The sequence below is a fragment of the Ursus arctos genome, unplaced genomic scaffold (genome assembly GCF_023065955.2).
Source record: "Ursus arctos isolate Adak ecotype North America unplaced genomic scaffold, UrsArc2.0 scaffold_3, whole genome shotgun sequence".
Lineage (NCBI taxonomy): Eukaryota > Metazoa > Chordata > Mammalia > Carnivora > Ursidae > Ursus > Ursus arctos.
The window spans coordinates 46160071-46184385 of NW_026622985.1; the positions used below are offsets into that span (position 1 = coordinate 46160071).

The following is a 24315-nucleotide window of genomic DNA, read 5'->3' on the forward strand; positions in this document are numbered from 1 at the left end:
TACTTAAAATATAGCGCTCAATAATAAATGAGGGGTCATGAAGTAAGTATAATGAGAAGCCGTGTTGGTAAATTTGCTGACGACGTTCCCTACAATAACATATATTAAAAATCAACTTTCGGCAGAGAAGGCTCATTAATTACATGTTTAGATTTCTACTGTCAACTGTAATCATTTGAAACTGTTCAATATTTTTGTATAAAGCATTTAAAATCAAAGCATAGGATCTTTAACTTATAAGTAAAAACTTTAAAAAATCTTAGAACCCAGACTAATGCTTTTTTTCTTTAAGACATTAGGCTTTTTTTACTCCATAGTATACACCACTATACCCAAAGAAAAATGACATATAACCACAGCTCTACTGTGAGCTTACTGAAACATTTCATAGATACACACAAAAGAATAATATTTGAACTAGCTTCCTTCATCTAATCACTGCAGTATTACAAAGTAATCCATTATAAAGAAAATCTCATTATGAATTAGTGAAGAGGAATAAGTATATTCCTTTAAGCAAAAAAGCCCAATACAGCTCATTCCCCCAAACATGTCAGAATATGTTTATAGAGTGGCATTTTGAATTCTTTTTATTTTTTAAATACCCTCTAAGAAAAAATTACCAAACCAACAATTCTGGGGTTAAAAAAGTTAATAATCAAAGACAGGATCACTCGTGTACATCTGTCTCCTGACCACTTAGAGACTCGGCTCAATTGTGTTGTCATTTTCCCTGTGATTCTATTTTTCTCCTTTATAACCTCTGTATTCTGGGCATCAGCACAATTGTCCGAGTCCCTGCAGGAAAAAAACACCCTTGATGCTACAGGAGCCACTTACCCTTGACGCAAATGCAGCTGTGTTGAGTGCACTGTAGTAAAAAGGTGAATTGTGTATCCAGGAGGATTTCTGTGCTGCTTTTAAAAGGTCTTTGACTTTATAGAATGGCTGTTAGTTACTTTTTTTATAATACACCCCAGGAAGACCCTCGCTGTCTTGGAAAGGGGTAAAGCAATGAAAATAAGGCACCACAAAAGCACTACACAACTTTTATCCAAAGTGTGGAGGAAAAAAGGTTTTCAAGTGAACAGATCATTTATACCTACAAAGAACAAGGTCTAGTCTGAAGAAAGGTACTATAATCATAGAATAATGTCTCTTATGAGACCAAGTGCACTAAAAAAATAGAATGTAGGCTATTTCAGTTTCTATACATTTACCCATTTATTGCCTGTATAAATAAATATACCCTTATCCTAATTTAGTCAAATAGGTGCTCTTAAAGACAATTAGAGATACAAGAATTCTTAGGACATTTAACCCTGAGAGTCTAGGTTTCATGTGAACATCAAAAATTACTCCACATATTCAATTATCACCATTACTGAGATTACTACAACCTCAAGGGGGTAGAAATGTAGATGTAAAAGACAGTAAATCAGAAAAATACAGGGAACTTCTTCAAATCAATCTAACCCCAAAGATCCTATAATGCTCGGGCTGGAGGGAGAACAGGAGGGGCCTGTAAAATCACACCCATTCTCTACAGTGAGAAATACTGCATCCCTAGGAAAAATCCTGTCTTCCCACCCCAGCCTACCCCACCGCTACAAGAAATAGTGTCACTGACCGAGCAGCTCCCAGATGGAAGTACTCTCTTTGCTTGCGTATGTTAGGAAAGGAAAAAAAAAAAGCCACTGATACAGAAGAGGCTAAATATTTTTTAAAACTTAAATTCTAAGTTCCATATAATCGCCACCGTAAATACAAACAGAGGGTTCATGGCCAGATTTCTTTTTTGCTGTCTTAGGATCACAAATGTTACCTCCTGGGGTTCCTTCAAAATGTGAAGGAAAACATTTAAGTTTTGAAAAATAAACACAGAACAGGCTCCACCAGTCTATCTTATGGAAAAGGATCTGCGAGTTTGTCATCTCTCTTGCTGGCCCAGAAGAGTAATTTGGATGGAAAGCCACAGGACAGGTATGTTTTGTTGGTCTGCTTGTTTCCTGAGCTTCAAAGTCTGTATGCAAAGGGAAGCATCAACGAAGCGATAACGTGACATATCATTTGGAACTTGTATCTTCAAATGAATGCCAGTCTTCAAAAGAGTCACTTTATGAGAACTGCTCACTTATTTTAATGGTGTTCGGTATGTTCCACAGATTCACCGTACTAGACTTTAAGGGAAATTTAATTTTACTGCATTTATAATAACATTTTGTATTAAGGGAAAACCTCAGTGTTTGATCCAATTTACCACCTGGCTTCCCGAACAGTCCTGAATTACTATCAAATCTACACATTATGAATGAAGATACGGATCAGTGAAATCTGAAAGAGAAGAGCGTCACTGTAGCACACATAGAGTTTTCTGTAATGATTCACTGAGGTAATTATACCCATTTGGATTGATTTATTAAAAAAAAAGAGGAAAAAGTTTTGTAAAAAACAAAAAAGGCCATATGTAAATTACGAAGAAAAGAGCAGTGAAGATAGTTCAGAATGGCTCTCGAAGTTTCTCCGTTAAGCCAACTGAACTTCTGGGTTGGTCTAAAAAGTTTGAAACTCTTTGTGATTTGACTAATACTGGAAGAACTATATTATTCACAGGCATCAAATAGCTACCTGCATTAAAATATGTGCTCATGATTACATTTCAGAACATTCCCTGGAAGGTGCCCCAACAAAATCCCCTTACCAGCCTGTGTAACTGGTCCTGGCTTCTGGGAGTGTTGGCTGCTAGGGGCTCAGAGCTGCCTCCTGCTCCAGGGAACTCCCTTCATCCATCGGAAGCCACCTTCCTTGGCACTACCTGGGAGCCTGTCCTTTTTCTCCGGGGACAGGCCTCAGCCAATGGCAACTGAGTGATCCAAAAGCCTGGCTCCCTTGCCTCTCTGGAGCCATTAACAGTCCAGAGCTCCCAGGGAGGTGAGGTGCAAGGCAGGCTTCAGCTGAACCCACCTCTTTGCCTAGCTCTTCCTCCTGGTCTAGCCTGTGTCCCTCACTCTCTCTCAGGCTTAAAGCGAGAGCTGTCCTTCTCTGTGCCGACTGAACAACACAGCCCCATCTCAAGTTCTGTATCCACAAGACCCAACCAAGGCAACTCCGATCTTATAGAATTAAGAGCAGTTTAACTCTGAAGGAATATTTAAATAAAAAGCAAAGACAATAAACTCGACACTACCTTGACAGGATGAAGATTGGTTGTGGTAATAATTTTGTGCAGTGGGCCTGCCAACTTTGGAGGCAGTTTTGGCTCTTTATCCAGCCCCTGGGGTTTAGTGTAATAATCCAGTCTCTCTCGAGGAAAGAAATTGTTGATTATAGTCACACAATCATGTTGACCTTTTAATAGAAAAACAGGAAATTTGTTATGTTATTATTCAAAATACGGCATCTTCCAATTTTTTTTTTATTAATTATAGTGCTGTGTTGTCATGAAGTAAACGTGCATCGACATCTTTAATTTTCAGGAAAAACAAGTAGAAGAGGACAAGGAGAGGTAAAATGTTTGGAGGAACATTTATAAGTATGCTTTGTGAAGTCCAAAACATAACCCCCTTGTAAAGACACAGAATCCACAGTATATATGAAGATTATGTGAATTACAAAAAAAAATGGAGTTCAATTTGCAATTGACCCTAAATATTTGATAGAAGCTGCTTGTTTTTAATTAAATTTAAATGTCTCCTCTTCCACCCCTACAGAAATGATGGTCATTCTTCCCTAAATCACAGCTGGCCCTCTTTATACAGGGGCTCCTGGAGAGTGGTCTGCTCTGGGTGGCACATGTGGCCCCAGTCCACTTGTGCGTGGTTCTGGGAGCGTCTGCTCGATCCTGCTGACAAGGTGACCTGCAGGGGGACTGCAGGGTGGGCAGGGAGGACTCTGGTACTTGAGGCTGGCAGATGGTCCTGCTTGCCTGGGAGTTCTTGGAGTTCTATACCCGCAGGTATGGAAACAGTAGCCCTTCTCTTCACTGTGCCATAATCCTATCAGCTTGACGTAGCTGCCTAGGAGATAAGGAGTGAAGTACCCAAAGGGATCCAGCACCGTGGAAGACTAGGCACTGCCTCCAACGGATGGCTTCTTCGGTGGGAAGTAAACTTACAACATGGACCACATCCACAACGGAACCATAAGCATAATCACCGAACAAGAACACTTACATTAAGCAGAACAATTACAAAATGTTAAGTTTCATGGACTGCAGAAAGATTCACAATGTTTAAATTAATAGACAAAAAAATTAAAATTAAAATTAACAGGCAAACTGAAAGGTAATCCAGGTTACAACTGAGGGTTAAAATAGTACTGTAGAAGACGAAGTGGATGAAATATCTCAAAACAGAGAAAAGTGAGGAAATGGAAATCATTGTGGAAGAGGTGAGAGCTGAGGGGCAGATCCAGGAAATGTAAAGGTGAAAAATAATCGAAATCCCTGAAAGAAAAAGAGAAATGGATGGAGAATTAATAACTGAATAAATGATAGAAGAACATGTCCCTGCTTTGAAGGGAAATTTTAAGTGATCACAATCTCATTTTTGGTATTTAATGCTGTTCTTAAGTACCTGAAACACCAGGGTTTTTGTGGGTTTTTTTTTCCTTTTTGCCTTTCCTTTCCTTTTTTTTTTTTTTTTTTTTTAAATCAGAAAGCTCTCATTATGTATCTTAAGGAGAAGTCAAACAGTAATAGCATACATTAAAAATATGAGATGCTCTGTTTAGCAAATGATCATCTCTACCTCTAAAACGTTCATGAAGGCAGGGGTAACAATAATCAAGCAAATCCCCTACAACTAGCAGGATATGAACATGACGGCATCAAAATTAACACAGGTCACTGTGTATGGGAATTCACAACAGGGCAGGAAGGAACCACAGATGAAGACAAACTACACTGTTTCCTTAAAGCACAATCTACATCCAGCTTCATTAAACAGATGTGTGATGCTATTTAATAAAAAAAAAAAAAAGTGTTCTAAAATAGCTCCTAGAAGGGCAGTGGGGGGGGGGTGACTGGGGGATGGGCATTAAGGAGGGCATGTGATGTTATGAGCATTGGGTGTTATATGCAACTGATGAATCACTGAACTCTACCTCTGAAACTGATAATACACTATATGTTAATTAATTGAATTTAAATAAAATTAAATTAAATCAAAAATAAAATAAAATAGCTCCTATAAAAAAATCAAAATCGACGGAGAATGAGCTAAAGACAAAGGAGTTGGGGGAAATATAGAATTAGCTTGTTATTCTATTTTCTCATCAATCTCTCCACTAATATAGTCAGGAAAACCCCTCTGAGCAGTTGGCAATATTTGTACAGTAAAATACCAGCTACATAACAATGACACTATCACAGGACTAGAGGTCTCTTAAGATTACACCTTTGTAAGAAGGACAACATAATATTACTTTACTTCAGGGTTAATCTTTTTTTACATTTTAGGTAGTACTTAGATTATTTTGATATTTTATTTTCACTAATCTGCTAATAATTTATATTAGAGTGATATATATTTAAAGTTCATAAACTTTTACTTAATTTATGTTTAAATGTTTATAACTGAAACAACTATTTAGTTTTACAGGTGTTTAATTTAATTGATGAGTTTGGAATAAATACAAATAAAATAGTACTACTATTATAGAAAATAAATGTTGGGCAAGGGGGTTGGGCAGTGCATCCGGGGCAACTATTACCATGGCTAGACTTGAGTCTCCCTGACTGAACGGGCTCACTGAGTCAGTCCTAGGCAGGATTACTCAGAACACACGCACACACACACACACGCAACGAAACACATCTCAGTAACATCTTTTATTTTCTAGGATAAACTGAAATTGAAACATGCCTCCAGGATTAGATATGGAAAGTTTACAAAGGAAAATAAATTCTCATTTCCAAGCATTTAGAAAAGGGTGAAGTAACTTCTGCATACGACTGAGGGAAAAGAACAGTAATACAAGAACCACGACACTAGCCCTGGTACGACTCTTTTTCGGAAAGAAAGAGAATTTAGGTTACGATGGGTTTCAAACCGTATTCAACCTAGAAACCATCCGAGAAAGTCCTGTAACCCAAACCTAAATGGGAAGAGACAGCTGAAGACAGAGCAAGGGGGAGGGAAAGGGGAGTGGACACCAACCGTTGGCAGCAGAGATGGTTAATCTGAATAATGGGTGGAGGCAACTTGACTGAGAAATTATCCTGTTGACTGTGAGGATTAGTCAAAGAGAAGTAACCCAGATGAAGGACATTTGAATAACATTTCCGTACTAAAAATACTAACCCCTCTCAGCCAAGTCCACAGCTGGTGGCAGTAGCAGAGAAGGAAACGAAAGGCGTGTTGTCTGACGAGGCAAAAACAGAGAATGTGGAAAAATAAATGAGTTAGAAGCATTTCCTCATGTTAGAACTGCTAAATGGGCAAATGCAGTGCCTCATGGGTGGGCCATGGGGGATAGTTCTGTTTGTGCTTTTAACTAACTGATGAATATGGGTTTAATTGGGAGTGTTGTGAATAGGAGAGTAAGCATTAGTGGAATGGGAAAGCATTCTCCATCTTTCAAGTCAACAAGAAATAAATGTATTCCAACATAGCCAGGCCAGTCACATTAAGGAAACACACACACACACACACACACGCACGCACACACACTATACACAAGCACAAGCAAAAACAACCACCAAGCAAAACAAAGTGTAAAAAAAATGAGGTGAAAGAGGAGGAATGCAACCAAGTTGATCAGTAATCATATACGCACAAGCTGAGTACCTGTTAATAGCCAGAGACTATCATTTTGGGTTGGAGAACAGAGCACACCTACATGGGTTTATAGACATATAGGTATGGCAGTAGTTACCTTACTAAAATGAAATAACAAAGATGAAAACAAGGAGATGGGCAAAGAGATTACTGACAAATGCAAAAAACCAAAAAGGAATCAAGAATGGCTACAATATGCAAACTGGTGCATCCAGTTCCATGCTCTGGAAAATAGTATGGAGAGTCCTCAAAAAGGTAAAAATAGAACTCTCCTACCATCCAGCAATTGCACTTCTACCTATTTATCCAAATGATATAAAAATATTGATTCAAATGGGCACATGCACCCCAATGTTTATAGGAGCAATGTCCATAATAGCCAAACTATGGAAAGAGCCTGGATGTCCATGGACTGACGAACAAATAAAGAAGATGTGGTAGATATATACAATGGAATATTACTCAGCCATCAAAAAGAATGAAATCTTACCATTTGCAATGATGTGGATGGAACTAGAGGGTATTATGCCAGGTGAAATAAGTCAGTCAGAGAAAGACAAATACCACATGATTTCACTCATATGTGGAAGTTAAGAAAGACAGCTGGTGAACATAGGGGAAGGGAAGGAAAAGTAAAGTAAGATAAAACCAGAGAGGGAGGCAAACCTTAAGAGACTCTTAACTCTAAGAAACAAACTGAGGGTTGCTGGACGGGAGGTGGGTGGGGGGATGGGGTAACTAAGTGATGGACATTAAGGAGGGCCCTTGATGTGACAAATGGCTAACAGAAACATGAAAAAATGTTCAAAATCATTAGCCATTAGGGAAATTCAAATCAAAACCACACTGAGATACCACCTTACACCAGTTAGAATGGCAAAAATTGACAAGGGAGGAAACAACAAATGTTGGAGAGGATGTGGAGAAAGGGGATCCCTCTTACACTGTTGGTGGGAATGCAAGTTGGTACAGCCACTTTGGAAAACAGTGCGGAGGTCCCTTAGAAAGTTAAAAATTGAGCTACCCTATGACCCAGCCATTGCACTACTGGGTATTTACCCCAAAGATACAGACGTAGTGAAGAGAAGGGCCATATGCACCCCAATGTTCATAGCAGCATTGTCCACAATAGCTAAATTGTGGAAGGAGCCGAGATGCCCTTCAACAGACGACTGGATTAAGAAGATGTGGTCCATATATACAATGGAATATTACTCAGCCATCAGAAAGAACTATTACCCAACATTTGCAGCAACATGGACGGGACTGGAGGAGATGATGCTAAGTGAAATAAGTCAAGCAGAGAAAGACAATTATCATATGGTTTCACTCATTTATGGAACATAACAAATAGCAGGGAGATCGGTAGGAGAAGGAAGGGAAGAATGAAGGGGGGCAAACAGAAGGGGGAATGAACCGTGAGAGACTGTGGACTCTGGGAAACAAACTGAGGGCTTCACAGGGGAAGAGGGTGGGGGACTGGGATAGGCTGGTGATGGGTAGTAAGGAGGGCACATATTGCATGGTGTGCTGGGTGTTATACGCAAATAATGAATCATGGAACACGACATCAAAAACTAAGGATATACTGTATGGTGACTAACATAACGTAATAAAAAATTATTATTAAAAAAAAAAAGAGGGACCTTGATGTGATGAGCACTGGGTATTATATGCAACTGATGAATCACTAAACTCTACCCCTGAAGCTAATAATACACTGTATGTTAGCTAACTTGAATTTAAATAAAACCTAAAAAAGAAAAAAAAATGGCCTATCAGAAAGAGTAGAAATAAAAATTGAAACAAGACAAAGAGTGGCATTCGGCAAGGGTAAAACCAAAAGCAATATCATAAAAAGTGAAGAGCTAAAAATAGTTCCATTAAAAATAGAAAAAAAACCGACATGCCAATTGACACTATTATTATTTCTTCTTACTTTGAAGCCTGGAGCTAATTCAAATAGAAAATAAATGAAATTGAATAGCTATAAAACCCAGGAGACTCTAATAAAAATGACAAGACAAAAACAAATCAATAGCTTTCTCCTTACTACCCATAGCCAGCTAGAAATGACAGAGTGTGGAAGTGGTGGGGGGAATTCTCCTTACAGTATGGAAAATAACGACCAACCATTTAGAAATAAACTTGAAAAGACTGTAGTTTTATTTAAAAGAAAGACCTGCTGTGAGGGAATCTAATGAATATGACCAAAGTACCAAAAACAAGTAAAAGAAACAAAAAAACCCACAACGATATATAGAGGCATACCATGCAACTGAATAGGATGTCTTATCATACAGTAGCCAATTCTCTGCAAGTAAGTACATCACCATTTAGTGAGAGTCCAACGAGAACCAAAAATAAAAAACAAACAAACGAAAAGAGGGGAGGAAGGAATGTATTCAAAGAGGAATAAGTAAAGGGAACACCTGCTTTAAAGTCAGTGTGATGAGACACTGTGGTATTAATATAGAGAGTGACAAGCAGCCCCATGGAAGAGAGTATGAGGTCCAGAAATAGATACCAGTATATAAGAGAATTTAACTCACCACAAAAGTGGTATTTCACTTTCAGTAGGAAAATGTTGAGTAGTTTCGTAAATGGTGCTATCACGATTAACTAAATATCCAGGGGGAGATGAACTCTAAAAAATTAAGTCTTGAAAATACACACACACACACACACACACACACACACACACACACACAAAATCTGAAGGAAATTTAGGAGAATACTTATCTAACCCATAGTCAAGAACTCCTTGACAAGACAAGAACCATGGAAGCTATAAAAGAAAACTATGATTACTTAAAAATAAAATTTCTATGGCAAAATTTCCCATAAAGTCAAAAGAAAAATATACAATGAATTCCTGGAAACACATTTGGTAGCTAAAGGGTTAGCATCCGTAATACACATAAAGTTCCTGAAAGCAGTAAGAAAAAGACAGCCCAAAGGAAAAGTACGTACTGAGTAAGAGAGCCATCCACAGAACAGAAAAAGATGACCGACAACACAAGCAGCTGAATTGCACGCATAATGAGGGCAAAGCAAATTCACAATACACCATTTTTCAACTATCAGATTGGCAAAAATGAAAGAGTGAAAACACCCAGTTCTGATGAAGATGCTAATAGAAATATAAGATCAAGGATCATTATTACATTATTTACAGTGATTTTTAAAAATTGTGAAATTGGGGCATGTGGGTGGCTCAGTCGGTTGGGCATCCAGCTCTCGATTTCGGCTCAGGTTACCACCGCGGGGTCATGGGACTGAGCCCTGCACTGGGTTCTGTGTTCCTCACAGGAACATGGAGTCTGTCTGTCCCTCTCCCTCTGCTCCTCTGCCACCCCCTCTCCCACTCATACACGCTCTTGCTCTCAAATGAAGAAATAAATAAAATCATTAAAAAAGACCTGTAAAATTTATCCATAGGGGAGAGCAGAATGAACTGTGGGTGCCTGTATCATGGAACATTAGGTCACTGTTACAACAACTGAATTCAGAACTACGGAGATGAGAGGGACTTCTACAGCATATTGGTCAGGGAAGGAAACAAGTCCCAAGGAATATATTTGTAAGATAAATATTTTTTAAAAGATAAAAAATCTTTTTTTTAAAGATAAGAATCTTGCACATGTGTGCACATATTTATATAAACCGTTCCACTTGAGGGCAATAAAAGGGGACAGTGACTTTTTAAAAAGACTAACCATAACGGAAAATATAATGTTGACCAAAAAGGCTTAATTTTTGTCTATGAAATTGATCTATATAGATTAAAATGGAATGAAAACATCACTCTTATTTCTCTTATTTTAGGATGGGATTGTGGACAATTTCTACCTGAGATTTTTACGGATACAGTAGTGTTAAGAAAAAGAAAAGGAAAAGAGCATTGTATTAATTTTTGAAAGAACGGCCTCGTCCACTGCTAGCCCTGTGCTCCGAGGAAAGTTACGGAATCTCTGTCTGGGCTCTGTTTCCTACATCAACACAATGCAAACTTGTGCAGTTCAGTTGAACTTCCTATGATCTAATTGCCGGGCCTCATGGCACAGATCAGAAAACGGAGGCCTCTGGAGGGAAGGGATTTGCCTACGGTCTTGTAATGATTTTGCAGCAGACAAGAACTAAAAAATGAGAATCAAGATTCCTAGATTAGTCTTATTTTCCCCTTGTACTGACAGCCTCAATAGTAGCATAGGGGTGAGTTGGGGGGAACCAGGGAGCCCCTAATGGTAAGAGATAAATATTATTTTTCTGAAGGTTGCACTGCAAGGCCATACTTTTCTCAAATGCTCCTGAAATTGAGGTAAAATAAGAATATTTGCTCTAACAGAGCGGTCACATAGTGACTCAGTGACTATCTGACTTAATCATTGGTAGCTACTATTAGTAGTTTCAAGATAATTTAATAACAAAATTTAACAAAATATACGGTTACTGCCTCCTATATCTGACTACTTCCCGCTATATTTCAACTTAAATGTAATTTATCTCGAAACCCCCTTGGAATAGGATAAAAGAACCCTCTCTTTGATATATTTCTATGAGACCCTTAAGTTGTCCCTTGAAGTGTATTTCCACAATGCCTGTCACTGCTGTTAGCCCCTAGCTGCCATGAATACATGAAGAGCCTGCCACTTGCTTGCCACTCTAACCAAAGCACCTACAGTGATGCTTGGTATATAGACTGTGAACGTTAAGTATTTGTATAATGATTTATTAGTCCCACAAAGGCCACTTATTTCCCAATAGATCAGATGTTTATATATTTGCTTGTCCATCTATGGACTCCCCTTAACTGCCAACTCAGTGGGACCCAAATACCAATGACCAAATATTCATGCCATTCTCTTCCAAACCCCCTCATATTATGTCCAGGAACAGGATTAATATGCCAAGAAATAACTGGGCATACACAATAAATGTCTGTACTTGAGGATGATAATGAAGCAACTATATATTATATTATTATTAATGTTCCCTTGTAGGAAGAAATAGCATTGTTGAAATTTTTATTAGCAACAGTAACTGATCAAATCTATTTAGTGCTACCTGTAAAGCTCCTTAAGTCAATATCTCATTTAATCCTTTGAGTAACCATGAGCCAAGTTACAATGAGGAAAGTGATGGTCAGAATGATTCAGTAACCTGCTGTTGAGTGGCACAGCCAGAATTTCAGTTGAGGATTATTGACTTCACAGTTCATGTTCTTGATTTTAGGGTAAACTACTTCCCTTAGAGAAAGAAAATATACTCATTTAAAGCATTTAACTACAACCAAAATGGCCCCATTATTCTTGGTATCTCACAAAGTGGAAATTCAAAACAGCCTCCTCATTTTCTCTGAAGTGTCCCTGGATAGTTACACTAAGTTAGACAAACCCTAATAAACTGGAAACATTTGGTTTTTAAAAAATAAACATGACAGTATTTGTACTCTGAGAAGGAAAGTGGTACTTTTTCATGGAGGACATTCTGGATAAAACTTACATTTAAAACGGCCATAAAAACTCACCCACAAAGGCTGCCATCTGGGCTGCTGTTCTTCCGACAGAGTTGACAACATCTGTCTCGGCACCGGCTTCCAACATTACCCATGTGATGTCTTTGTTACCTGACGTTAAAAAGGAACATGTCAGCTAGTATTAAAGAATGCACAATTCAAATACCTCCTTCTAATTTATCTGGACCCTTTTTCCCCATTTAGTTTTAGGTTTCCACCCTGTGAATATTTTCATTTTTTCTAAAATGCAAATCATAACCACAATAAAGAGGAAAATGATACAAAAACCCACATAGAAATTAACCCCATTTTTTGTAAAACCCCTTCAGGCAATATAAAAATGTTAGTATGGAATTATCACTTTTTTTTTTAACAAAACAAAATATATTTTTCTTACAGATAATGCTTAGTATAAAGTCAAAACAAAAAATACCAACAATAAAGAAGTCTCCACTTAGTATCTATGAACCCATCCCAATCCTCACAAGTATAGGCCCTGGAATAATGATTTAACAGGTGATCGTCTATCTTTCTATACTCTTTTCTCTCTAAACATCCATTTGCCTTTACTCTATTTGCATTCTATCACTAATATAATCATTACAGATACTATGCTCTTATAAACTATACTCAGTGACCCAGCATTTTCCATTAATTTTAGCAAGTTCAAACTATGATTTCCTTAGGAACAGTTCCTGGAAAACACTGCAGAAATCAAAGTTATGCATATTTTAAATGCATTTTGCCAGGCTGACTTCCAGCAAGCTTGGACTGATATGCATATCCCAAAATGGTGCAGGGAAGTCCCTATGCCAGTGCTGGACATTATGACTCTTTCTTAATCTCTGCCAATATGGTAAGTGACAAATAATCCTTTATTCTTCTAATTTGCCTTTCTTTGTTTATTGGTGAAAGTGTTTTACATCCTTATGAGCCAGCTGTATTTCTTTTGTTTTCTGTTCAATTTCGGCCCAATTTTCTATTGTAGCACTTGGTTCTAAATGATTTATGAGAACTCCCGATATATACTGATATGACCCCTAAAGATATGTAATAAATATTTTCCTTAGTTTTTCATTTGTATTTTACTCTATATATGGTATATTCTATATTTGGAAATGTTAAAATTATATATAATCAAGTTGGTCAATGTTGTCCTTTTTGAATTATATATTTTATATATCATATTTAGAAATGCTTTCCTTTTTTCCCCCAAGTTTTTATTTAAATTTCTGTTAGTTGATATATAGTACAATGTTAGTTTCAGGTGTAGAATTTAGTGATTCATCACTTATATAAAACGCCTGTAGCTCATCACAAGTGTCTTCTTAATACCCATTACCCATTTAGCCCATCTACCCCTCCCCCCCAATGCTTTCCCATTCCAGGCTTATAAAAATACAGATTACTGCTTTTAAAGTGTAAGAATATTACATTACATCTTCATTTTCTTAAAAAAAAACCCTACAATTACAGATAACTCCACTTAATTTTAAATATTTCCCAGTTGTCTTTATTCACAAATCATAAGCAACATGAATAAAGTAAGTTTCTAACTGGATCGGCATAATTTAATACATAAATGTCAGTGAAGCAGAGACAGCTCTGTCATAGCAGCTATTTTCTCAAGAGAACAGCAAAGAAGTTTCCAGATTACCTCAGAATACAAAGATACAGAACATCAACCGAACTAACCTGAGAGAATAACAATCGAACTCCTTAACTCTACACAAAATAGACTGTCAATACAATCAGGTGATTTAAATAAGCGAAGAAACATATCACCAAATTAACTATATAACATATTTCATACATTATAACTTCAAAAACCAATTCCTACCTTTTCTATAAGAACTGATCTTAAAATTACTATAATACGAAAGCATGTAATTTAAAAGTATGTATGTACTTATAACAAATTTGTACGGATGGTTAATATTAAGATATTAGAATAAATGATAAAACTTCACCAGAAAGTGCAGCAAACATGAGGGCTGTGTATCCATGCTCATGTTGATGACAATTTACATCAGCTCCATGTCGTAAAAGTAATTTGCACATATCAAGTTTTCCTTTATATGCAGCATGCATTAGAGGAGTCATTCCATTCTTTAACAGAAAGGAAAAAAGCATTAATTTTACTTATTTACCTCTTTCCCTATGAACAATTCCTCCAATTAATTTAAAAACATAAAAGAAACATGCATTAATAAATTCATCCTTATAATCGGTGAAGTAATTTTATGTTGATTTCCTCACTTGGATCTTCCATAAACTGCTGAGGAAAATCAATGGTTTTCTTAACCGATTTTTTTTTTAAAGATTTTTATTTATTCATTTGAGAGAGAGCAAACAAGAGCAGGGGGGAGAGGCAGGGGGAGAGGGAGAAGCAGACTCCCTGCTGAGCAGGGAGCCTGATGTGGGACTGGATCCCAGGACCCTGGGATCATGACCTGAGCAGAAGGCAGATGCTTAACTGACTGAGCTACCCAGGCATCCCCTGATTTTTTTTTATAGATTAGCAAACAGAGTCAGAGGAGACTTGCTCAACCTCACGTAACAAGTAAAATGGCCAGGCAGGCACCAGACCTAGATCATGGGAGCTCTCATCTCTACCACACATACTTAGTTCTTGGGAAAACAAATGAACCAACAGATACAAATGCATAAATATTAAAAAAAAAAAAAGACTCAAAACAATTAGAATGCCTATCAAAGAGAAAGCTGAATGAAATACGTAATATTTACAACATGGAATACCACGAAGCTACTGACTGAATGCATCTGCATCTAGTGAACTGGAGAAATTTCCAAGAATTATTGCCAATGAGAAAAACAAGATGCAGGAAATGTACATTATCATGGTATCATTTTCAAAATAATTAACCCCAAACCACATGTATATTTTGATTATATATATGATTTGATCATATACATGATTGTATAAATATTGAGAAATAGTTGGTAGTATTTACACTACATTGTTTAGTCTCCATGTGTTTTGGGCATATCCAGTGAAAACGTCCAACCTTACTTGTTCTGGGTATCTGATACTATTTGGTAGATAAATGAACAAGCTGTTCTCTGTAAGTGAAATTTCAAAGTAAACCATGCTGGCATTTCAAAGCTGTTTTTGATAAAAATTTATCTGAAACATAGAATCTCTTACTGTAGTAAACCTCCGAATACTTACATACTGTGAATTGTTCTTTATGATTCCATTCTATTATTATGAACATAAGCCATTAATATTCTTTTTTAAAAAAGATTTTATTTATTTTATTTGTCAGAGAGCAAGAAAGAACACAGCAGGTGGAGCAGCAGAAGGAGAGGGAGAAGCAGGCTCTCCGCCGAGCAGGGAGCCCGATGTCGGGCTCCATCCCAGGACCCTGGGATCATGACCTGAGCTGAAGGCAGACGCTTAACCAACTGAGCCACTCAGGCCCCCCAAGCCATCAATATTACTGAAGGGTTACTGACGTGAGAATTATAGGAAGGCTGGGACCTTCGAAGTGGCTCTCCAGGAGACATCTTGGTAGGAGTAGTCAATGTTTCTTGAGAATAATAAAACATTGATAAGATTATAATGTTAAGGCTCTCTTTGTTGGCAGTATCTACAAGGATGAGGTATTTCAAGGTTGGGAGTGGCTCAGGTGCATGTGAGTAATCAGATCTCACTACACAGAGGCAGTTTTGGGGAAGTGGGAATGAACTACATGGTTATTACTTTTTGAATGAGGCAAAAATATATTTAGACATAACTAGGGTGGTGGCCCCCAAAGGATGCTCTAACCTGGATGTAAGAAGCTAGCATGCAGGCTAGGGGTGGGGGCAAGGAAAGACACAGGACGGGCAGGTGCGCAGCCAATCACACAGCAATCCCTACAAGGAAAGGTTATATCTAGCTCTGAGTAAATAAGCCTGACACTATAATACTGTCCTAGATTTAAAAAAAAAAAAAATCTAAAGGAGCTTTCAACACAATGTGAAAAGATGCTTAAGAATGAAGGAGTTGTACAAAATTTTTGGAGGTTACATTGCAAAGTATCCTCACCCATTTAATGTCTGCTTGTGTTTTAACTGTCCTCTGTGTTGATCACTTCTGTCCATTTACCTGTCTGCCTCCCTGCTTCCTGATCCTTCCCCCCCCCTTTTTTAAATTTTCTTCCTCTTTGCTCTTTCTTATTTACCAGCAGTCTTCACAGGGATTGGTTTTTCAGAGCCAACCATGAGAGCTTTTTAAAGAGGCAATGAGCAAACCCAATCATATCATTTGCTGTGCAATCTCTGAACATGTTATCTTTGTCATGTCTACAACACAATGTATGTTTTTCCCATATTAAATTTCAGTGCTGGGCTGGTTGATCCTGGGTAACAGAAGCCAAACATGTGTTAAGTGATAATTTATACTGAGCTTTTCTTTTCTTTTTTTTTACTGAGGTATAAATAACATACAACGTTGTGTTAGTTTCAGGTATACAACATAATGATTTGATATTTGTATATATTATGAAATATTATGTATATACTATGAAATATTATGTGTATATTATGAAATATATAGAAGCTTTCCAAGTAAGTGGATATCACATATACTGTCTTTCAATTTTGGATTATAAGAACAAAAAAATTACAAATTTTGAATGCAATGATCACTATGTATTATCTTAGTTATAGTACTGCCTGTTATTTGTGGAAAACATTTCAACGGGCAAAGAAAAAAAGGAAGTAACATTAATAAATTCTGATGTTCCAAACAGATATAAAGCTACCATCCTACAAATTTTTTAGTCTTTCTAGTATTTTTATATATTCCAGTGTAAGTATCAAGAAAAGGAACTGAATAATTTAAAATACTATCAATCTACTAGACATAGAAGAGAATATTCCCATATTCAAAATAAACTAAATTGAAAATGTCATGTTCTAGTTATACAAACGGAACAAGTTAATATCAGTTAGAAAAACAAAACATCTAATGTCCATCCCTGCTCAAATTAGGAAAGCAGAAATAAGGTTTCATAAAATGTTATCACAGTATTATATGTTATAAAAAGCACTTTATTTTCATATTTTAACATCTCTGAAATTGACTTGTACTTTACAAATATTAGAATCTTACAAATCAACACCAATCTCCACTCCCTTCATTTTTTAGTATCTTTGAAATCTGCATGAGTCTTAAAATCTATGGCATCTTAGATTCACTGAAATGCCAAGAGTAAAAATCCTCACTTCCTGGTCGTTTTCCAAAGGCAACTTTGGAAGAAGTCTGCATAACTGAACTGCATGAAAAACAAGCAGCTAAAATTCTTTAGATATTAATGACCCTAAAAAGAATTGAAGCTTCTCTTCCGTAATTCCTAAATCAAAGAATTTACCAATATTAGCCTATTATGTTACAATTCTGTATCATTACCTAAGGCATTCATTCATTCAACAAATATTTGAGTGCCTAATATATGTCCAACACAGGTTTATATGCTGTGGATAGCAATGAACTAATTCCATCCCCCTCTAGGCTAGGTCCCTGACAGTCAATTTTTAGTTGAGGTGACAAGGCAGGCAGTAATACAAGCGCTCTAGGAAAAGAACATCGAGTAAGAAGGAAACACAATGCCAGAGAGCAAGAGTAGACTATTATTTGAAAAAGGACAGTTAAGAAATGTCCCTCCAGGCAGGTGGCATTTGAACATAACCTTTCCTGAAGGGAGTGAAGACACAAAGGGTTTTAATAACTTATTGCTCCAGGTAAAGAGAATGCAAGTGGGAAACTCTCGGGGAGAGAAGGATCGCCTTCAAGGAATATCAAGAAAGCCAAATCTGTTTCCAGTTTACTCACAGCATCTCTAGGAATCTCCTTGTCTTGACCCTCATTCTTCTAAGGTTTTAACATTAAATATGAGAGTGTATCTAATGTTTTCACATTAAGTAGGATGCTATTGTAATCTTTTATCAAGAAAAAAAGCCCCACCCTATTCTATCCTAATCTGTTAAGAGCTTTTACCATCAATGGATGTTAAATCTTATCATCTGTTGAGATGATCATACTTGTTTCTCTTCTATTCTGTAATATAATGGGTTATATTAAAAGATTTTCTAAAACTGAACCATCCTATCATTTTTGGAGAAACCTTACTGGGTTATTATGTCTAATTGTTCTTTTGATACACTACTGGATCAATTCGCTAGTACCTTACTTAGTGTTTTTGCATCTGAGTTATAAACTGAATTGGGCCTAAGGTTTTCTTCAGCTTTTTCCTATTTTGGCATCAGTGTTATGCTAGTCTTATCAAATGAGTTGGGTATCTGCCTGTCTTTTTATGAACTAACAGTATTAATTTGTGTAAAATGAGAAGTCCTTGAAGGTTGTCTAAAGCTTACTCAGGTTTGCAGGCTTTAGACAGTGGCTGGCATTTAAATACATTTACACAGGTTTTCCTTAATTATTCTAGTTTTTCTACTTCTATATGAGGTGAATATATTCATTTTTATTTTTCTATGAAGTTACTATTATATAGGTTTTCATATGTATTGGCTTAAACAAGAACTTAACGAAAATTTTCTTTATAACTGTAGTCATGCTCTCTCTTAGTTTCCTGGTGTTTATTTCATTATTTTCTTGCTTAGACTTTCCAAACTGTGCCTAATATTTTAGTCTTGATAACTTTGTTTTTTCTTTCGTTGATGAACCGCTTTATCGAGATATATAATTCACATACCATACAATTCACCCATTTAATACAATTAGTTTTCAGTATATTTGCAGAAGTTATATAAGCATCACCACAATCAATTTCAGAATATTTTTGTTACCCCTGCAAGAAACCATATACCCATTATCAGTCATTCCTACCTCCCCCCTGATTCCCTACTCTCTAACTCAGCCCCGGCCACCACTAATCTACTTTCTGTTCCTATAGATTTGCCTATACTGGACATCTCCTATAAACGAAATCATGTACTTAGTCTTTTGTGACTGGCTTCTTTCACTTGGCAAATGTTTTCAAGGTTCATCCATGTTATAGCACTTGCCAGGATTTCACTCCTTTTTATGAATGAATATTCCACTGCATGGGTATACTACATTTTGTTTATCTACTCATCAGTTAATGGATATTTGGGTGGCTTCCAACTTTGGCTATTAAGAATAATGCTGCTATAAACATTCACGAGCAAGCTTTTGTGTTGATATATGCTTCACTTTTCCTAGGTATATACCTAGGATTGCTGGGTCATATAGAAACTCTATGTTTAATCAATGGAGGAATTGCCAACCTGTTTCTTGGAGTGGCTGCACCATTCACCCACAAACAGTTAATGAGGGCTCCAATTTCTCCACATCCTCACCAATCCTTGTTATTATCTTTTTTATGATTGCCCTCCCAGTGGGTGTGAAGTGGTATCTCACTACGGTTTTGATGGCAGCTAATACTGAGCATTTTTTCATTTGCATTTCATTTTCATTTTTTTTATAGCCATCCCAGGGGGTGTGAAGTGGTACCTCACGGCAGTTCCCTAGCAGCTAATATGAAGCATTTTTTCATGTGCATATTGGTCCTGTGAATATCTTTTTGGAGCAGTATCTATTCAGATCCTTTGCCCATTGTTTAATAGGGTTATTTGTCTTTTTTATTATTGAGTTGTAGAAGCTTGTAATAGCTTCTAGTTATAAGTCCCTTATCAGATATGATTTGTAAAACCAATCTGTGGATTATCTTTTCACTTTTTTAATGGTATACCTTGAAGCATACAAATATTTATTTTAATTTTTTCTTTTGTTGCTTGTGCCTGATGGCTTTTTCAAATGTTTATTTCTATTTTAGTTCACTGGTTCATTTCCTTCACTGAGTATAGCCTAATCTTTTTTTTTTTTTTTTTAATTTTGAGTTAAAAGCTCAGAACACCACACAGATTGAAAGCACAATAATAAGTGCTGCAAAATTTCCTCTATCACTCTGGCCATATAACCCAGCTTTTGATAAATAGTAGCTTTTGATAAATGTTGTTTTCAGTTCTAAGCAGTAGATAATTTCTACTTCTATTCCTTTTTTAACCCAAGAATTAGCCAGAATTAAAATAAATTTTTCAGGTTGTTTTATTATTTGGATTCTATTTTTGTTTATTTTCAGTGTATTCTACTGCATTAGGTGAACTTCTTTGAAATTAGCTAAAATTTCCTTTATAAAATAGCATAATACAAAGACTAATTTTTATCAATGTTTCATGTAAAAGAAAATGTACTATTTTTTTCCATCTTACACACAGAGCATTGACTGTCAGTTATCCAAATTTTCTGTTTCCTATATTACTTTTTTTGCTACTTAATCTGGTGGTTTCTTAAAGGTTTTATTGTGGTCTTACAAATTTCTCCTTTGAATTCTATCTTTTTTTTTATGACTCTCAAAGCTTATAAGCTTATAAGTAAAGGCTTAAAGCTACTATATTCTTGGTGGGTTATTATTAATTTAATCTATGAGAAAGAGTTTTTATTTTTTTAAAAATTTTTTTATTTTTTGCTTTAAACTTTGTCTGACGTTAATTTTGGTACTCATTTCTGGGTAAAGGGTCAATAAAACCTCTTCCCCTTTTGCATGAGCAAGTGATGTTCAGTTAACTTCCTGGCACTAGAGCCATACTGTATAATAAAGCAGACACTCGTCACACATGGCTAATGGCTGATAGTGGACTGGTCAGAAAAGACACCAGCATCATTGCAGAAAGTTATTTTGAGGGGCGCCTGGGTAGTGCAGTCGTTAAGCGTCTGCCTTCGGCTCAGGGCGTGATCCCGGAGTTATGGGATCGAGCCCCACATCAGGCTCCTCCGCTGTGAGCCTGCTTCTTCCTCTCCCACTCCCCCTGCTTGTGTTCCCTCTCTCACTGGCTATCTCTATCTCTGTCAAATAAGTAAATAAAATCTTTAAAAAAAAAAAAAGTTATTTTGAAGAGCAATTATTCTAGGAAGTTGAGTTTAGGTTTAGTTAGCTTACCCTAGAAGCAGAATTGCTGTAACAAAAGTATGCACATTTAAAAATGACATATATTCTAAAAATTTTCTCCAGTGTGTGATGTCAATTTGCACCTAATCCGTTAGTATATAAAAGTCCAATGTTTCTCACACTTTATAAGAAATGATATGATTTGGTTTAATTTGGACTTATTTGATTAATAAAATTAAACATGTTTTTACATGCTTATTCGTCTTTTGTAATCTGTCTGCTTACATTTGGTTTAGAGATTAGTATAACTTAAGCACAAATACTAGAAAACAATTGTTAGTATTACATTTTATATATTATCCATTCTTATAAAAAATAAAGCACTTTATTCAACTTTTTAAATTTTACCTCATCCAAACAGTTGACACGGACATTCTTGCTGGCTAACAGTGTTCCAGCTTCTTGGACAGTACCTTTAAAAAAGAAAAAAAAAAAATGGAAGGAAGGAAAGAAAAAAAATGCAAAATAAAGTTATTTATCATTACAACAGGAAAAACAAATCTAACATCATGGAAACAAATTTTAAAGGGTTATATGTAAAACTAAAACTAGTCTGGTTAGATTGTTAAGAAATAAAGTATCAACACATAGTATTTTTTCTATCAAGTAATTATCCAGAAGAACAGATTTATAGAAACTAAAATAGCTTCATCTTGTTTTTACTTCCACTGACCTTGGAGTATATTAAATTGGCCATATTTTCCTTTTGGCAGTGATACAATAACCACAAAGTGTAAGACTTTTAATACTGAAATCTTAAAGGGTATCTAGTCCAACCCACCCTCTAAAGCTTAAATTCCAGTCAATGTAATAATTGGAGTTCAAAATACAGTCAGTATTTCTATCCTCTGTCATCACCGGGCCCTGTGAATTGATGGTAGCATACTTATAATAGAATTCTTGGTTTAGAAATGCTTACATAAACATTTCTTTGAAGGCTGGTTCCACAGAAAAGTACCTTATGGTGAGTAGATTGTCACACTGAAAGTCCTTGAACATAAACCTGAAGGTTAGTTCTTTGTAAATTTGGAAATAAGCTATAATTGGGCCACAACTGTCAGGTTTTTCCAGTCTTCTGTAAGGCATACTGACACAAGCAAGTAGTTGCAAGAGAGAATGTTCCTATTATCATCGTTAATAATAGTCAGCTACTCGTTCTGCCAAAAAATTTCTGGTTTGACGGGGAAAGGAACAATGAAATTGAACTTTCTCAGGAAGAAAGGATGAGATAAGCCTCTCCTCCACAAGGACAGAAAAGAATAGGAGCATCCCACAACTAGGAGCTTTTTCTCTCTTTCAACTGAAAATTACAGCTTAAGATATACACAACTAATGAATCATCGAACTTTACATCAGAAACCAGAGATGTACTGTATGGTGACTAACATAATATAATAAAAAACATTTAAAAAAAAAGAGAATGTGCTTGCCAGCTTTCCAGGTTAAATGTGGAATGCAGAATAAAGATGAGCATGCTTCTCTCTCCCTCACCTGCTCCTTAGGTAAGTCATCTGGTTGCCTCACACCAACAGGGAACAGAAGAGAAATGTGTCCTAGATTGACAGGGAAGTAGCTCTGCTGGGGAAATGTGTCAAGTAAGTGATCTACAAGTCCCTGGATTGTGACAGCAGCTATCTTGTAAATAGTGCATTTTTCTGACCCTGGACTCCATGTGAAGGCAGTTAGTGTCACTGGCTGAAGGGCTACTGAATGAATGGGGGAAAGCCCTCAAGCATGTAAGCAAGTTCTACATGGAACATTATCCATACCTGGTCTTCTCATCAGAGACTTTCTCCTACATCTTTAGGAAGCAATTAAAATAGCACAAAGACTCTGGCACCCCAATTTCACTTCAGGAAGATGCTCTGGCTGATATCCGTTATCCAGTGAGAAATGACTGATGTGATTTTCCATTTCAGGAGATGTTTACACAGGACAGGGAGAATACTAGAGGGACTGTGCGCATGTCCAAGCATGCTGCATGTTGTGTGTGTGGGGGGGGGGGTGGTTACCATCATAAACATTTGGCTCATGTGAGAGAATAGGTCAACAATTCTATCAAATGTTTAGCCCAATGGCCAAGAGTCTAAGTTAAATCTGTCTTGTCAGGAAGCAATTTAAAATAAGCAAATAAAGACGAGGGATGCACACATATACCAATGAATACCAGCTGGCCTTTTAAAATGCAGGGACCAAGATGAAAATTTTTTTTGCAAACTGTTTGGGCCTCCAGATTTTGGAAAATAGATGAGCAAAATACCCAAAGAAGAAAAACTTGTGATCATTTCTCATTTTATTTTCCTAATTTAATGACATTAGTAGAAAATTACAGAAGGTCTAGAATACACTTAAAATACGCACCACTTATCGTACCTTAATTATACCTCAATATAGTTGGTAAAATAAACCTTATTGTCCAAGCCTGTTTCATAACTTCTTTTATGTAAATAATGAAAAAAAAAGTAGTAAATTCATTACTTTCTCATTAAGTCCACAATCCCGGAGATCTCAGGTGCTAAACAAATAGTGGAAGATTTTCTGGTTTATACCCTTAAGGAAAGTTTAATTTGTTTTGAAATAGTACTTCCTCAGTGCTTAACAAAAAAGATATTAGAACTTAGAAAAATGGGTCAATCTACATGTAATATAAGCCCACTGGATGTACTTCAGTGATTTCAATTTTCTCTTCTTAAATGTTATTGAATGGATGCCTTCATTAACTATGATATGAATGGTATATATGAAAGAGCTTCTCAGTTTTATCTGGAACTTCTTTTTGGCATTTCTAACAAATATGCAATCTGTAAACTACCTAGCATGCGAATTCACTTGAAGAAGAAATCACTCTAAAAGTGTCCAGGAGCAACGTGCAGTACTCTCTGGATTGTCAAATCTCACTCACAGTCTGCTTAACTTCTGAAGGGGCGTGACTGGCTGAAGAGAGATACTCAGTAATTTGCTGAGTTTATTTTGGACTGGCCAAAATGACAGGTCACACTTGGTTGAAAATTTATTGTCA

General features: G+C 36.4%; 1 protein-coding gene across 4 annotated transcripts in view; it reads right to left on the reverse strand.

Moving 5' to 3' along the window:
• Positions 1 to 24315, reverse strand: part of ANKMY2 (ankyrin repeat and MYND domain containing 2) — a 37718-nt gene that overhangs the window by 9933 nt on the left and 3470 nt on the right. For 3 of the 4 annotated variants that reach the window (XM_026506942.4, XM_044386958.3, XM_044386961.3), the window contains exons 2-5: positions 21645 to 21709; positions 14268 to 14406; positions 12310 to 12408; positions 3188 to 3348 (exon numbers count right to left, since the gene is read on the reverse strand). In XM_026506942.4, coding sequence (XP_026362727.1) covers positions 3188 to 3348; positions 12310 to 12408; positions 14268 to 14406; positions 21645 to 21709 — 464 coding nt within the window. The remainder of the gene's footprint in view (positions 1 to 3187; positions 3349 to 12309; positions 12409 to 14267; positions 14407 to 21644; positions 21710 to 24315) is intronic. The other variant, XM_044386962.3, reaches the window with a different exon arrangement.